Below are 16,539 nucleotides of genomic sequence, written 5' to 3'. Positions count from 1 at the left end.
TAGTTATAAAAATTTCCATATATTTTATAAACACACACAGACATACACATGAACATTACAAATGTTGACATCACACATGAAATGATAATAAAATAAAAGTGGATAAATACATAAATAAAACATAAAAAAATTTGGCTTCAAACTGACTCCAATTATCCTTACTCTAAACATAAAAAACAAGTGATTTTTGGAAAACTAGGAACGAAAAAAGTCCAAAACGCGAATATGAACGATATGTAAATTTGAGCTTTTCAACTTAGCCGGCAAGAAAGGATTCTGCTTCAAACCAGTGGCAAAAGTTGCCACTGTTCATATTCTCTTCAACCAATACAACTTATAAATAACAACATCTTTAAACCTCTTACTTAATAACTTCAATGCGACAGTTTAATCTCGAAATTATCTCCGTTTGAACTGACGACAGTATTCTTTGGATTCATCCCTCTCTCCAACGAATCTTCCTTCCTCCGATGACTCCTCCGATTCCTCGAATGCTCGTTACTCAAACTCGTACTCTGCGTCTTGTTCCCTAAACTCGAAGACCTCGACGTCAAACTACTCTGACTCTCATGCATCCTCTTCCTCTCCCACGTGGCACACTCTGGATTCTCTTGGCAAACAGTCGGCGAATCAGAATGACTCGATTTGGACCCGTGACCGAATTTGTTAAATTCGGTCGATTTGAAGTAGGCACCGTTTGAATTCCCGTTTTGTTTCCACACGCGGAGGCGGTGGCTGATTTCGGCGAAGCTCGGTCTTCTGATGGACAGTTCTGCCCAACATTCGACCATCAAAGCGTAGCAGTAACTGGGACAGGCGTCGGGACACGGGAGCAGTTTCCGGGAGCGAATCATGTTGATCACTTCTTGGTTGTTGTAACCGTAGTACGGCTGCAGCCCGTAGCTGTAAATTTCCCACAAAACGACGCCGTACGACCAGACGTCGCTCTCCGTCGTGAATTTGCCGTAGAGGATCGACTCGGGGGGCATCCAGCGAACAGGAAGGAGCGACTTCGATTGCACGCTGAAAAGACAGATCAGTGCTGCCAACATGTCTAAAAGTTTCATGTCTATTGTGCTAAAATTACAAAAATTCGAGACTAACAAACAATTTTGGAATTTTTTGCGTCCTACAAAAAATTCGTAAAGTTTGTATTTTTGCTCTATATTTTGGTTTTGACAGAGCATAATCAACTCTAGAATAGCAACCTCTCTAAATTTAATGTTGACTGCTCTAAAATTGCGACAATAACGGGCTTTAATAAAATCTTTTGGAAATGTTTGGATCGTTTCAAGTGCTATAATTTGTACAATTTGTATTTTTGGCTCTATAATTTTATACACTGGCGCAGAGCACAGTCAGATCACAAGTAACAACATTCCAAAATTTCTTATTTTTGACTTTAATATTCCGAACATGAAAGGAATATTCCGAAAATGAGAAGTTTTAACACAAAATTAAAAAAAAAATGCGTCCTTCAAAAAAAAACCTCAAATTTGTATTTTTGGCTCTATAATTTTTTCTTAGACGCAGAGCAAAATCAGACCACAAATAGCAAGATCCCAAAATTTCATACGTATGGCCTTAAAATTCCCAAAATCAGAAGTTTTAGCAGTAAATTAAAAAAAAATGAGTCCATTTGCACAATTTGTATTTTTTGCTCTATAATTGTGTGCACTGACACAGAACACAATCACTTCAAAAGTAGCAAAATCCCAAAATTTAATATCTATGATGTTAAAATTACGAAAATTAGAGTTTACAACAAAATTTAAAAAATATTTGTGTCCCCGCTGAAGAAAAAATTCGTAAAATTTGCATTTTTGGCTCTATAATTTTGTTTTTTGGTGCAGAGCACAATCAGACCACAAGTAGCAAAATCCCAAAATTTCGTATCTTTGGCTTTAAAATTCCAAAATCAGATTTTACACAAAATTAAACAAAAAACATCCAAGAGAGAAAATTGCAAAATTTGTATTTTTGGCTCTATAATTTTGTCCTTTGGCACAGAGCACAATCAGATCACAAGCAGCAAAATTCCAAAAATTCATACATATGCCTTGAAAATTCTAAAGAAAAAATGCGCCGGTCCAAGAAAGAAAATTCGTAAAATTTGTATTTTTTGCTCTATAATCTTGGTCTTTGACACAGAGCATAATCGACTAAAAAAAACAACCTTCATAAAGCTCATATCTATTGCTTTAAAATTGTGAAATAACAGACTTTAACAGAAAATTTGTACTAAGAAATTTTGTATCCTTTTAAGTCAAATTTGTACAATTTGTATTTTTGGCTCTATAATTTTGAGCACTCACAGAACGCAAGTTTAAAAGTAGTGAAAGCCCAAATTTTAATATCTATGATGTTAAAATTGCGAAAATTAGAGTCTTTAGAACAAAGTTTAAAAAGTATTTGTGTCCTTCCTGAAGAAAAAAAATAGTCAAATTTGTATGTTTGGCTCTATAATTTTATCCTTTAGCCCAGAGCACAAGTAGCAAAATGCCAAAATTTCATATTTATGGCTTTAAAATTCCGAAAATGAGAGGTTTTAGCACAAAATTAAAAAAAATGGGTCCTTCCAAAAAAGAAAATTGCCAAATTTGTAATTTTGACTCTATGATTTTCTCCTTTGAGCCAGAGCACAATCAGATCAAAAGTAGCAAAATCCTTAAATTTCATGTTTATGACGTTAAAATTGCAAAAATCAAAGGTTTTTAAAAAAAATGGGTCCTTCCAACAGAAAATTTGTACAATTTATATTTTTTGGTCTATAATTTTGTACTTTAGAATAGTTGTCACACAAATTAAAAATAAAAAGCTCCCAAAATTTCAAATTTCTAAAGTTAAAATTACGCAAATGACACAATAATAGCAAATGAAAAAAAAATCGTCCTCCCAAAAATGAAAATTTCCAAAATTTTTACTTTTTTCTCTACAAATTGATACTCTGGCACAGTTTAGAAAGAAATTAACAGTAAGCTCCCAAAATTTCATTCTTTCAAGTCTTTATAATTGATGTTGCAAATTTCTTGTTGCTTCCAAAATTGAGATTCACCTTTTTGGCGTTACAATTTTGCACTTTATTTCAAATCAATTCATTTTAAAGACGTTTTTTATAATATTTCCTCTTATTTAAATTTGGTTTTTTTCAATTTTTTAATTTAAATTGTTTTGAAAGCCTGGGGGCCCTAAAATTGCCGCCCCGAACAGCCAAAGATTCACTAATTATCCTCCTTTGTCAGTTTCCACCCTTCGCCTCACCCCAATGAAGCAACAAGTCAATAAAACACCCCACTTACCGGTAGTAATCGCAGCTGTACATGTCGCGACTCAACCCGAAGTCACTAATTTTCACCACCAAATCTTTGGTGACCAAGCAATTTCGTGCGGCTAAATCCCGATGGACGTAATGGTTATCAGATAAGTACTCCATTCCCTGAGCGATTTGTATGGCGATGTGTAGAAACTGGTTTTGAGTCAAACTCTTCCCTTCGCTGGGGGAATTGGCAATTAAGAACTCGTGCAGATCTCCCTGGAACAACTAGGTGGTGAAAATCACCCCAAAGACTCATCTTACCTCCGACATGAATTCGAACAACATGCACATCGGCTCCTGCTTCATCACCACCCCTAATAAACAGATAATATTCGGATGCTTGAGCTCCGAAATCAGCTCGATCTCCCTTTGGAAATCCGCCTGAGTTTTGGCACTTGCGTTTTCTTTCAACGACTTCACGGCGACTATCACTTTTCCCGTTTTTGCTTTGAGTTCGCCTTTGTAAACTTTACCGAACGCTCCTTCGCCGAGCTCCTCCACAAAACTCACTTCTTTGTAAGTGTACTGAGGCACGTTCTGGAACCCGTTTCGGTGCGAGTGGTGGTTCTTCTGCGGAGGAATATTCGGAGGGAGAAGATTGTTCATTTCCATGGGGGAGTTAGGACCGGTGTTCCCATAAATGTTCTTATCTGCCGATGGCACGTTCATCTAAAATTCAGTGTGTTAATTAAGAAACGTTGAGTTTAGGAAGCGAGCTCACATTTTGGAGGTTCCGAGCGAGTTTGTTCTTCTTGCGGCAACAGAAAACTCCGAATAAGACGGCACAGGCGACGGATATCGCGACAAAGGTGCCGACGACGTAGAGCCAGAGGACGTGGTCTGGAAGAGATAAGTTAGCGGGGGTGAGAAGTGAGTTTGGAACTTACTGCATTTGGTGACGTTGCAGATTTCTCTTCTGATGGGGTCACCATCCACGTAGCAAAATGGTTGAGCCTCCACGCCCCCAGGGTTCCTAAAATCGGTACAAAATTAACCTATTTTATTTTGTCCAATCTTGGTACATTTTATTCTACAAAATTTAACCCAGTTATGTCCAGTCAACCAGAAACTCCAAAGTTAGTCCAAATTAGTCAAAGTTTGGAACGTCAAAACCAAAATTTATGTCGACCAATACAGTTGACTAATTTATTCATCATCTTAGCACAAATTTAGTCTAAATGAAGTCCAAATTAGTCGGAATTTAGTCCAAACAAAGTTTAAATAAGTCGGAATTAAATCCAAATGAAGTCCAAATTACTCCAACTTTGAGGCGTTGCAACCGAAATTTAGGTCGACTAGGATAATTAACTAGTCTATTCATCACTTTAGTACAAATCTAATTAAAATGAGTCCAAATTTAGTGTGAAATTAGTCCAAATTTGTCCATCTGGGGAACGTTGAAACCGTAATTTATGTGGACCAATATAGTTGACTAATTTATTCATCATTTTAACATAAATCTGGTCTAAATAAAGTCCAAATTAGTCCGAATTTAATCCAAATGAAGTCCAAATTAGTCCAATTTTGGGGCGTTACAACCGAAATTTAGGTCGACTAGTATAATTGATTAATCTATTCATCATTTTAGTACAAATCTACTCAAAATTAGTCTAAATTTAATGTGAAATTAGACCAAATTAGCCCAAATTAGCCCAAATTAGCCCAACTTATGACTGGTAAAACAGAAATTTATGTCGACCAATATATGTATGTAGTTGATTAATTTATTCATCATTTTAGCACAAATTTAGTCCGAATAAAGTCCAAATTAGTCCAAATTTAGTCCAAATGAAGTCCAAATTAGTCCAACTTTAGGGTGTTACAAACGAAATTTAGGTCGACTAGTATAATTAACTAATTTATTTATCATTTTAGCACAAATCTACTCCAAATTAGTCCAAATTTACTGTGAGATTAGTCCAAATTAGTCCAACTTTGGACCATTAAAACCGAAATTCACGTCGACCAATATTGTTGACTAATTTATTGATCATTCTAGCACAAATCCTGTCCAAATGAAACCCAAATTAGTCCAAATTTAGTCCAAAGAAAGTCTAAATTAGTCCAACTTTAAGGCGTTGCAACCGAAATTTAGGTCAACTAGTATAGTCATCATTTTAGTACAAATATAGTCAAAATTAGTCCAAATTTAGTGTGAAATTAGTCCAATTTAGTCCAACTTTGGACCGTTAAAACCGAAATTTACGTCGACTAATATAGTTGACTAATTTATTCATTATTTTGGCACAAATCTAGTCCAAATTAGTCCTAAATTAAGTGTAAAATTGATCTAAATTAGTCCAACTTTGGACCGTTAAAAACGAAATTTATGTCAACCAATATAGTTGACTAATTTATTCATCATTTTAGGAAAAATCTAGTCTAAATGAAGTTTAAATTAGTCCGAATTTAGTCTACATAAAGTCCAAATTTAGTCCGAATTGAATCCAAATTAGTCCAACTTTGGGACGATACAACCGAAATTTAGGTCGACAAGTATAATTGACTAATCTATTCATCATTTTAGCACAAATCTAGTCCAAATGAAGTATAAATTAGTCCGAATTTAGTCCAAATAAAGTCCAAATTAGTCCAACTTTAGGGCGTTACAACCGAAATTTAGGTCGTCTAGTATAATTGACTAATTTATTCATCATTTTAGCACAAATCTAGTCCCAATGAATTCCAAATTAGTACGAATTTAGTCCAATTACCTGCAGTAATTATGTCCTGTGAGCTCCGGATGCTCTGACAAATGAATATGAAACTGGTGCGCCCACCGCAGACACTTGTTTCCCCTGTCGCTCTCATTCTGGACACCCCTATAATGCGCCCCATTGTCCCAAAAGCACGTGTCATCTACAAACAAAATCAGCACGTATCCTTCCTCGGTAATATTCACCTTTGTTGACGCTCTCGTGGTCCACCCCCAGCTCCAAGCAATGTCTTGAGCTAACATCAGTCTCGTTTGGGAGGTACTGGCACTCCTCGAGTTCCAAAGTCTTTCCAATCACCGGATGCCTCTTCGCGATGGCGTACTCTTTACTACACAACTCAGTTTCTAATAAAATGCAGTCTTCCTTACAGATCCTTTGGAGGGAGCTCCCCAACTTATTCCTAATATTTTTGAAGTCTGCCGACGACTTGTACTTCTTTTGATTGTTGTTAATTAGGCGAGGATCCGCACATACCGGGAACGCCGAATAACAAAGACTCGGCTTCGCGAATTTATTGCAACTGGACGAAATATCACTAAAACAAACAATGTTGATTGATCCCCACATCCCCCGTCAACTTACTTAGACTGCGAGATGACCAAAAACGCGTCCCTCAGCATCTTCTCGATGTCCATTTGACTATAAGGCGGTTGCACAAAGACATATTTGTGCTCCAAGTACGTTTTACACATCTCCCCCGTGTAAACCTGACAAAACGGAATACTCAAATTCAGCGACCGTGGCGGCGGCTCGATCTTAACTTTCGCCAAATCAAAAGTCTTCCCACTGGTCAACGTTTCCTGTTGAACTTCATGTTGCTTGGAGGTGTCAAAAACCGGAACTGGAGGCCCATTCGGAAAAGTCGTTGTGATTTCGCTGTCGAATTTCAAAGTGTTCAACATGGTACTCCCTCGAAGACTCTCTCCGACGACGTCGAGGACGCACTGCGAGCGGATTTTATCGACACCGTTAGAAGCGAGGCAGTAGTAGAAACCTTTGTCGAAGACCTCCACGTTCATGATGCGCAAAGTGGATTTGTAACGTTGGTCTCTCTGAAAGGTCAATGAGAATCGGAGGGACTCTTCGATGGTAACTCACTTTAATCATTTTGATGGTGACGCGTTTGCTCTTCTCCACCGGCGCGAAGTTCTTCTTCCACAAAATGGTGACTTTATTGGTGTTGTTCGGGTCGAGGTTTTGGACTTCGCAGATTAGTTTGACGATTTTAGTGCCAGGTTCGACGGTGATGTTGTCCAGTTTCTTTGTGAAGATGATGGTGGCGTTGGTAGTGTGGTTGAAGGAGGTGTTGTCTTCTTCATCTTCGTATTCATCGTATTCGTACTCGGCGTCGTTACCAAACACTGCAATGTTAATAAAATTATAATTTGGAGAATTTGAAAAATGGTGGATGCGCCGGGATTGAATCCTTCAATTTTCCTTCGTTTTGTAAATAACCGGCGAGAATTCGGTTCGATTTCACGAAAAAATCGAGAAATGGAATCCTAATTATGAAACGTAAATAGCCAACGACCTTACAAACCAAAAAACTAGATCACACTAAACAAATAAACCTAACCTTGAATTAGATTAGCACAATTGGAACCACTACACTGTTTATAAAACTAAGTAAGAACTTCATGTTTATTTACAGTGTGAAACCTAATTTAGATATTGACGTAAGATGGAGCTGACGAAATTTAGTAAAAAATCTGTGATAATAATTATGATTCATATAAACACAGTAACGCAACTTTAAGTATATTTTAAATAAACTAAAAACTGCATGACGCATGATGTCATGATTATCCCAAAACAAGTCGTTTTTTGCTCGATGACTCAAAAACGTTAAACTAAGAAAATATTTTCAAAAATCTGTTTGAGTCACAAGTCGATTGTGCGTCCGGAATTTAATTCCAAGAGCTAAACTAAAAATAAGTTGCAATGACTCAATTTTGGTAGCTTTCAAAACAAGAGGTGGAAGCTTCCGGTACAAAATACGCGAATATTTGCAGGCTTTTTATTATACCCACACGTTTTTCTGTCAAATAACAAAAACCACAAACGTGCGTATTGGAAATTGCCCAAATAATATCGATTTTATGGAGCTTGTATAATTTGTTTGCGGCGATTGGTACTAAAAATACGTACGTAAATGCAGTGAACTATAAATTTTATAACAAGTAGAAACATTATTTAGAGATTGATTAAACAAATCTGATGAAAGAATGAGTGTGTCGTTGGATTCCATTTTTTCTTTGTACTTCCAGATCAAAGAAAATTAACGATTTTGATTATTGTCTTGAGATAAACAAATTTTAAAGATCCCCATCGAAGTGAGGTTTGGAAGAGATTTATTTGAAGTGCCTTTTTTTTCTGCACGGATTTGGAATCTGCGTGAAATTCTGCGTAAATGAGCACCAATAACTTAACTTTTGCTCCGCAAATGAGCGAGATTTCGACCTAATTAGATTTAGAACTGTTCTATTGTTATTTTTAAAACTTCAAAATCAGAATTTTAATACCTGATTCTTATCGCCAAAAGGACGAGAAAAACGATAGTGAAAACCCCATCTTCTATAAGTCATAGTTCCGAAGATATTAAGCTTTATACATTTCGAAACTAAAAATTTACAATTCGCAACTTTAATCGCTTCTGATTCGGTTATTTATTGACGTACGTAAAAACGTCGCACAGTTTTGAATTCTGCGTGAAATTTTTCTACAGGGATCAAAAAAACAGATCCAGATCTATCAACTGACCAAATCTCAGATCGATGGGGCAAGTCGTTTACGAGAGGCGATGTAAAATACAAAAAAAATATTTTTCATCGATTAAGCCACCAAATTTTTTGCCCAAAAAAAACCGAAAATCAAATTTTGGACTGTTTTGGAGCGGATTCTAAAGAAAATAAGTCCGAGAAAAACGATGGTAAAGACCGTTTCTTTCTACATATGTATATGTCGTAGTTTTGGAGATACTGAACTTTGAAAATTTGGAAACTCAAAATTCAATATCCGAAACTTTAATCACTTCTAACTCAGTTATTGGTAAACCTTCGTTAAAAAATGGCACGTTTTCGGAATCTGCGTGAAATTCTGCATTTATTTAGCACCAATAGTTTAAGTTTGCTATGTAAATAAGCGAGATATCGCCGAATTAGATTTGAAAAAATAACTTTTTCGACAAATTTAAAACTTCAAATTTGGGATAATTATGTAATATACATATTATTCTTATCGGCAAAAAAACAATAATGAAAACCGCATCTTTTAAAATTGTAAAAAAAAAGTCTTCTTAATCGTAACGTGGCTACGTTTACGGTTAAAAAAATAATAAATTTTTGAATACGGAATTTTTAATGCCACACCCTTATTTAAAAAAGCACGAGAAAATCGATGGTGAAAACCGCATCTTTCTATCAGTCTTAATTTCAGAGATATCGAGGATTACACAAGATGTTTATAAATGTTTCTAGCATCAAGGGTGGCTCTGAAATTTCTGTCATGCACTATTTTGCCGCATCGTTTTCATAGTGAATCTTGAAAATTACTTATAATGTCACTTACGTCAACAACGTTTTAGTTACGGTTTTGTGTCCAAGTTTATGATTTTCAGGTTTCAAACCACAACTAGAAAAGTTTTTTTTCAAAACTTACATTTCTCCATGATTGAACTACAAATATCAGTTAAAAAATCTAAGCCCACATTTGTAATAAGCGGCAAATTCCTTTGGCATTTCATAGCCACCCTTGATGCTAGAAACATTTTGTACGTATAGGAACTAAAAATTCTTTATCCGCAAACTTAAACGCTTCTAATTCAGGTATTTGTTGACGTACGAAAAAAATTAGAGCAGTTTTGGATTTAGCGTAAAATTCTGCGTAAAATGAGCACCAATAACTTATTGTTTTCAGAGGGTCTTTTCGAAATCATTTTAGGGACTTTTTAGGGACAAAAACAACACTAAATACACTAGTATATATGTATTACCAATAGGAAGAGCAGCTCGAGATCTATAATCTAAGCAAATCTTATCATAATCTAATTTTTCCCCAGCTCCTCTACTTATTTACCATCAATATAAATTGAGTAATGAATACCTGACGGGTATAAGAAACAGTATTTCTACAAATTATTAAAAATATTGTTATTTTAAACAGTAAATATTTTGACAGGCGATAAACTTACGGAAGTAATCTTGACAAGCCCGTAATCAATAACATACAGGGAGGCCATAAACGCCGCCATATATTTTCCCATAAATCTCAAAAACAACAATTTCATTATCATGCTCATTTTTGGTCATACCAACAGAAGTATTTTTCACAATCTGTCGAAACCACGAAAATCGCGGCACGCCTACCGCCCAATATACATCGACATTCTCGAAATAAGACTGATAAATTTAGATCCCGAGATTATAAACAGTTGTTATTAAGCGTCGCGACGCCCTTCAGTGTATCGGAGAAAGAAACAAACATCGGACGTCTTTACAAGATCGCTACAGATTGCAGTTAGTCACCTTTGCACGGTGTGCGAGAACGTTTCGTGACTGGAGAGTGCATCCTCAGTGACAAAAAGTGGAATATTTCGCGACCTTGTCGTGGAAAAAGTATTGTACACAATGACGTAACGCGCGGTTTCAGGGGCGGCTTGAATTTCTACGTGTTTTTTAAATAAATATTTACGAAAATAATACGTCAACACGTGGCAAAATCCAGACATGTAAACAAATAGTGAAGAAGGGAAGTTAGCAGTGACAATTAAATAAACCTTTCGGACATGTTTGAATGTGAAGTGTTTATTCTTAATACCGCCGGTTGCGGTTTTAAACCAAACAGAAGTGTGAACGATTGATTGGGAAATTATGTCGAAATCAACGACCATGTTGAGAACGAGACGAAGAGATAACAATGTCAAGCCCAATCGAAGGTAAGTGAAAAGGAATCGACAGAGAGCACACAGCAATGCTAGAAATGCCATCTTCGCCTGCTATATGAATTTCTTAATTCCAGGAATACCACAGCATGCAGGTCAGTTTTGCATTTGCATTCTTGCATTCATCCACACTACCGGCTTTGTTTGCTTTATAAATTACAAGAATAAAGAGCGTTGTTTCCATTGCACAGGTTAGACAGAAAGTCTTCCAGAGGCATGATCTACGAAAACGAAGAACTTAGGCTGAGAACCATCAACATCAATGCTGAGATTGAAAGAGGTAACCAACCTACTTTACAACGACAGATTTGCGAAAATAGACGATTTCTGTATTTTTAACTTGGCCTAGTTGCCAAACCTGCTAATAGCTAATTCGAAGGGAACAAACTAACACGGGCTTTCGTAATCTTTCCGATTGTCGAAAAACAAAAAATGAGGCGGGGAAATTACATTACCGCTATACGCCCAATGTTTATTTATTTCGTTCGAGTTTGATGGTTAAGTGGTTTGGACAAATCAGAGGTAATAATAACAAGCTAAAGGTGCATTCACACGGGAAAAGTGGTGCGTAAATGTACGTAACGTAATTTTATTTGCGCTCATTCCAAATTTAAGTTGCTTTAAAATGCTAGTGACCACATTGAAGTCACTGATTTAACAATTTGGAACAATCTTGTACCATTCTTTAAAAATAAATAACTCCAAAATTCTGCAATAATTTTTTTTTATTCTAACAACAAGCTTCGACTGGCAATTTTCTTCGGTTTCACGGTTTTTCATAGCCTTATAAAAATCATCCACCTTTTTTAAATTTAAATCGCCGAACTATTTTTAAAAACTTCCAGGGCTTTTCAATTTCAATCTTTCAAATTCTTTTGGCTACGAAACACAATTTTTAAATATTCGAAAATTTTGATCTTTTTTTTTATTTCTTTCGAAAAATTACGAAATTTTCGATTTAAACTTCTGTAGTGTAAAGTTCTCTAAAATATGAAAAATAAATAATTTAATCACGTAACATTGATGAGACATAATTTTTAGCCTTTTGAAGTGATTTTTGAACATTTTGATACTTAATTATGTGTAGAAATTAAATAAAAATCTAAAACTTAATAAAAAACAAAAATTTTAGATTTTTTTTATCTTAAAAACTTTATTTATTTTTTTTTAGATTTTGCATTTACGAAGATTTTTGAAAACCTTGGCCTAACATTTTCGAAATTATAGAAAGGTGATTCTGAAGTTTTTAAAACTCCAAAATTTTTCAAAAGATTTTTATTCTAATTTTGGTGTGTCGATTTTCTTCAACTTCACGTTTCTTTCATTTATTTTTCTAAAATTCTCTTTATAGAAATTCAGACTATTTAAAAACTTTCTCGGAAATCTTCGAACATCATAATTTTTAAATCTCGTGCGCAAAAATTTCTAGGGCTTTGGAAAATAAAAATATCTTCAAAGTTTTCAAGCAACTTTCTAAAAATCGATTCGAGTCTGGCCGTATTTTGAAGTTTTCGGGATTTTTTTAATTAATTAATTTTTTAATTTTTCATGGAAAAATAAAAGAGAATATCAAAGACATTATAAATACGACCGATTTAGTTTTAAAAATTTCCAAAAAAAAATAGAAAATATCAATTTTTCAGCTTTTTTGAATCTAAATTTTAGAAAATTTTCACAGGATCGTAACTAATTAGAAAACTTCCAGAGCCATTCACGGCGGCCTTTTAATTGCTTTCTTTCAAATTTTTTAGAAGATTTTAAAAATGTTCCGAAATGTTGATTTTTTCTTACCTTTTTTTCTATTTTTCTCAGAAAACTTCAAAATTTTAAACATTATCAATTTGAACTTTTGAGGTTTTAAGTTCTCTAAAATATGCTCTAAAACGAGTCTAAAACATGGAAAATAAAAAATCTAAATAAAACTGAGATTTTTAGCGTTTTAAAGTGATTCAGAACTTTTTGATTCATTTGTGGAAATTAAATAAAAATCGAACATTAATTAAAACAAAAATTTTAGGGTTTTTAAAACTTCATCCATTTTTTTAGGTTCTGCTATTTGAAAATTAATATTTTAATTTTTCAAAGATTTAAAAAAAATAGTTCTGGAGCTTTTAAAAAAAAAATTGAAATTCGGCGAATTTTGAATATTCTAGAAACTCTAAAGATTTGAAAATACCGAAGAAATTTTAAATACGACTGATTTTGATTTTGAAAACTTCCAAAAAGACATTTGATATAATAAAAATTGTCAACATTTTTCAAATTTAAATTTGTTACAAGGGTGTAACTAATTAAAAAAATTCTAGGGCCTTTTACGATCTTTTGATTTCTTTCTTTTAAATTCTTTAGATTACAAAACCTCAAAATTTCTAAAAATGTTTTTTTTTCAATTTGTCTCAAAAAATTTCAAAATTTTAGACTTTTTTAATTTGGGGTTTTGAGTTCTCTTAAGTTTGTTCTAAAACATGAAAAATAAAAAAGCTATCTAGGTAACACCGAGATCCTTTTGAGCCTTTTGAAGTGATTTTAGAACATTTTGATGCATAATTTCACTTGTAGAAATTAAATAAAAACCTAAAATTAATAAAAAAACAAAAATTTTAGAATTTTCTATTTTCAATACTTCAGCCGTTCTTTTTAGGTTCAGTATAAGGGACCCTTTTAATCCGTTTCTGTATGGTAAGAACTCGGGTAAGAATTTGGATTTAACTTTAAAAAATTGAAGAAATTTCAGGCATTTCTCTGGGTTTTTAGAATCCCACTCAGTGCCAGGAGATTTTTAAACCGTTAAGATTTTAATTATTTGCAAAGATTAAAACTTCCGACACTTATTTATGGGAATTCCAGGAAATTATCGAAACATTATATTTATATCGTGGAGAATTTCTCCAATTCTCAGAATTATTTTGTCCGCCTTAAAAACTTTAGACCTCGCTAAGCTAAATTATTTCGCGCAAAATAATAAAAACAAGTTAACCGTCGAATTTGTAACCTTCCAATGAATAAAATCCACCTAAATTCGCCCAAATTTCAATTTTTTTCGGCCCCAATTAATCAAACCGCAGGAAATTTCAAGTTCGATTAAAAATAAATCACAAAACGTTGTTCTTTATCTTTCATTCTACAGTTTAAATTAGAAGCGTTTTATTTATCTACGAAAAAAAAGTGTGAATGAAGTTTTTGCCGGCTAGTTCAAAATGTAGCAAGATTCTTAACTCTGTCATATTTTTAGCAAATTCCGAAACACGTAAACAAGAATCTGGGTTGGTTTTAGTAAGTATTAAACATTTTATTTCGACATTCTTGAATTTGTGAAAATTTCAATTCCTGCGGGAACGACTTGTCACAAATATTTATATTATTTACAAAGGTGTTCGCGGTTATATAAACTTTCGAATGCTATTTTATAGCACATCTGCCAACTCAACACGTGTGTAACATTAATAAAAGGTATTTATAAGTAGTAAAAATTGGACAAAAAATTTAGTTCGAAAATAAACGACATGTATTTACACTGAGACAATCTTTAAATATAAACCTGTCACTTAAACTCCCGAAATAATAACTTCTTCTTCAAGGTCAATACGACATCAAGAAGCTCAAACGCGAGAACGAGATGCTGAAGAAAGAGATCTGGTGCTTGCGCGACGAGTACGACAAACTAGACAAACTCCTTAAGGAAAAAGAGTACGACTTCTCGTCTTCGTCCACGACGTGCACCAGCAGCGACTCGGTAAGTCTTCACGAAGCTCAACCATCACCAAAACTCTCTAGGAAAGTTGCAGCTCCTGTTCTGAAGAATCCGAGGAAGTGGAGACGTCCCAGAACCTTCAGAACGTGCAGAAAACCAACATGAAGAACCTCCACGCCGAGTTCGATCACTTGTCGGTCGTACCGGAAGAAAACAGTACGGAAAACAGTGATAAGAACTCGATTCCCAACGACCAGTGGAACATGGAGAATGTTATCCAACCGGATCAGAGTTACCCGCCGTACGACAAAGCGAGTACTCTTCCGGTGGTACCGCCGAAGAACTTTTTCTCTCCGATTAAGATGAGTCAAAGTGAGGAGGAGTTCCCGTTTTACCAGAACGTGGAGGAAGTACCAGCGATTGAGAAGACCGCCACGGATCTTATTGTGAAGACGGATAACCACTCGTTCCGGAATGGTACCCCCAGTAGGAGTACGTTTAGCAACGGTGGGAACCTGGAGGAGTTGCTCAACGACATCGAAACGATCTCTCAGGATATTCTTAAGATCACCAACGACCAGGTGAATGAGGCTCCGGAGAGGCCGTTCAAAAGCGAGCTGAACGTGGTGCTGATGCCCAACCCCATGCCTCTGCTCGGGTTTGAAAAGTACAAAAACGTCCAAAACAGTTTTGATAGTCTCCACTCGAAATCCGCGGAGAAGTTGCCGCTGCCGGAGGAAATCCTAGTGAACGAGAAGAATCCTTTTTATTTCGGCCCCGCTCCCGAGGAGTTCTTCAACACCCGCGACAACTCAAACACCTCTAAAACCAACCTATTGGAGCTCACCTCTTCGGAGCTCATCTCCAGCGAGAACGAGGAAAACCTGAAATTCCAGACGACGAAACTCGAACCTGCCAAACCCGAAGACGAGAAAAAGTCCCCGAAGTTAAGTATGCGAAGAAAAGTCTCCATCCACTTCAAAGGAAAACGCGACAAGTCGGTGAAAGGCGACAAGCGATTGTCTATTTTCGACATCAAGTTCGGCGAGCCCAAGCACCAGAAGACGCCAAGTTTGGAGTCGCGGAAATCCACCACGGATGGGGAGCCCAAAACCCCCACGAGCTCCGATAGTAAAACCGGCTCGGAGAAGAAGAAAGTCGAGGAAAAGAAGCAACGGAAAAGCGTCTCGGTGAGCCCTGACCGGAAACACGTCCACGTCAAAGACGAGAAGAAGCACAAAAAGCACAGGAAGGGTGAGCGGTTGAAGAGCCGCAGAGGGACCATTACGAGCGTTGACCGGATGCACCGGGAGCGCTCCTACTCTGTGTGCACCGACAAATCCAACGAGCACAAATACGGGGGCTACGACGATTTCGGGATGCACTCAGAGCGTGAAAGGACCAATAGCTTAAGTAGTTGCGAGACTGTTAAAACTAGGAAAATGTCGAACATTTCTAATATTCCCCTCAACGGGAAAGTGCCGTGGTGTGCATGTTGGGGCAACGGCTGTATTTAATTTGTAAATAAAGTTTTTTTTACTCACCGAATGTTGACGCCACGAGCAGGAAGAGACAAAGCGACGTATTCATGATGGGTGGCGCTATGTCAACACGTTATTGAAGGCATGGTGAATTGGGTGATGGCCCCAATGCTGGGTCAAGAGGGCAAGAGTTCGATGCACTGGCGAATGCTAAAAATAGAATGTGAAAATACACACAGAGGTTAGAACAGGGCTGAGTTATTACTTGTGCAACTAAAATAAATAAAGCGCGCACAAAACCCGAGAAATTAAGTAAATATACACAAAGAATGTTTTGATGTTATCTGACAGAAAAATTACTAAAAATACACCGGGGTAAAAGTTGGTAGCACTTG

General features: G+C 35.9%; 2 protein-coding genes and 1 long non-coding RNA gene across 3 annotated transcripts; 1 reads left to right on the top strand and 2 right to left on the bottom strand.

The window, feature by feature from the left end:
* On the bottom strand, positions 1-16,536 carry LOC148177475 (tyrosine-protein kinase transmembrane receptor Ror-like). The gene is made up of 11 exons (XM_088031897.1): positions 16,410-16,536; positions 16,208-16,354; positions 7,132-7,394; positions 6,616-7,085; positions 6,219-6,568; positions 6,031-6,175; positions 4,204-4,289; positions 4,038-4,156; positions 3,578-3,985; positions 3,300-3,532; positions 1-1,023 (listed from the first exon to the last, which is right to left on the bottom strand). The coding sequence occupies exons 2-11, from the start codon at positions 16,251-16,253 to the stop codon at positions 375-377; spliced, it is 2,769 nt and encodes a 922-aa protein (XP_087888023.1). The 5' UTR covers positions 16,254-16,354; positions 16,410-16,536; the 3' UTR covers positions 1-374.
* Positions 10,085-10,360, bottom strand: LOC148177477 (uncharacterized). Its single transcript, XR_015769756.1, has 2 exons — positions 10,223-10,360; positions 10,085-10,159 (listed from the first exon to the last, which is right to left on the bottom strand). It is a non-coding gene; the product is annotated as an uncharacterized LOC148177477 (long non-coding RNA).
* LOC148177476 (uncharacterized) lies at positions 10,475-16,206 on the top strand. The gene is made up of 4 exons (XM_088031932.1): positions 10,475-10,966; positions 11,164-11,252; positions 14,551-14,705; positions 14,747-16,206. The coding sequence occupies exons 1-4, from the start codon at positions 10,902-10,904 to the stop codon at positions 16,178-16,180; spliced, it is 1,743 nt and encodes a 580-aa protein (XP_087888058.1). The 5' UTR covers positions 10,475-10,901; the 3' UTR covers positions 16,181-16,206.
* Positions 16,537-16,539: the final 3 nt, after the last annotated feature.

The sequence above is a fragment of the Gnatocerus cornutus genome, chromosome 3, assembly GCF_029298725.1.
Source record: "Gnatocerus cornutus isolate USDA-ARS CGAHR chromosome 3, icGnaCorn1.1, whole genome shotgun sequence".
Lineage (NCBI taxonomy): Eukaryota > Metazoa > Arthropoda > Insecta > Coleoptera > Tenebrionidae > Gnatocerus > Gnatocerus cornutus.
This window is presented reverse-complemented; position numbering and strand designations above follow the sequence as displayed.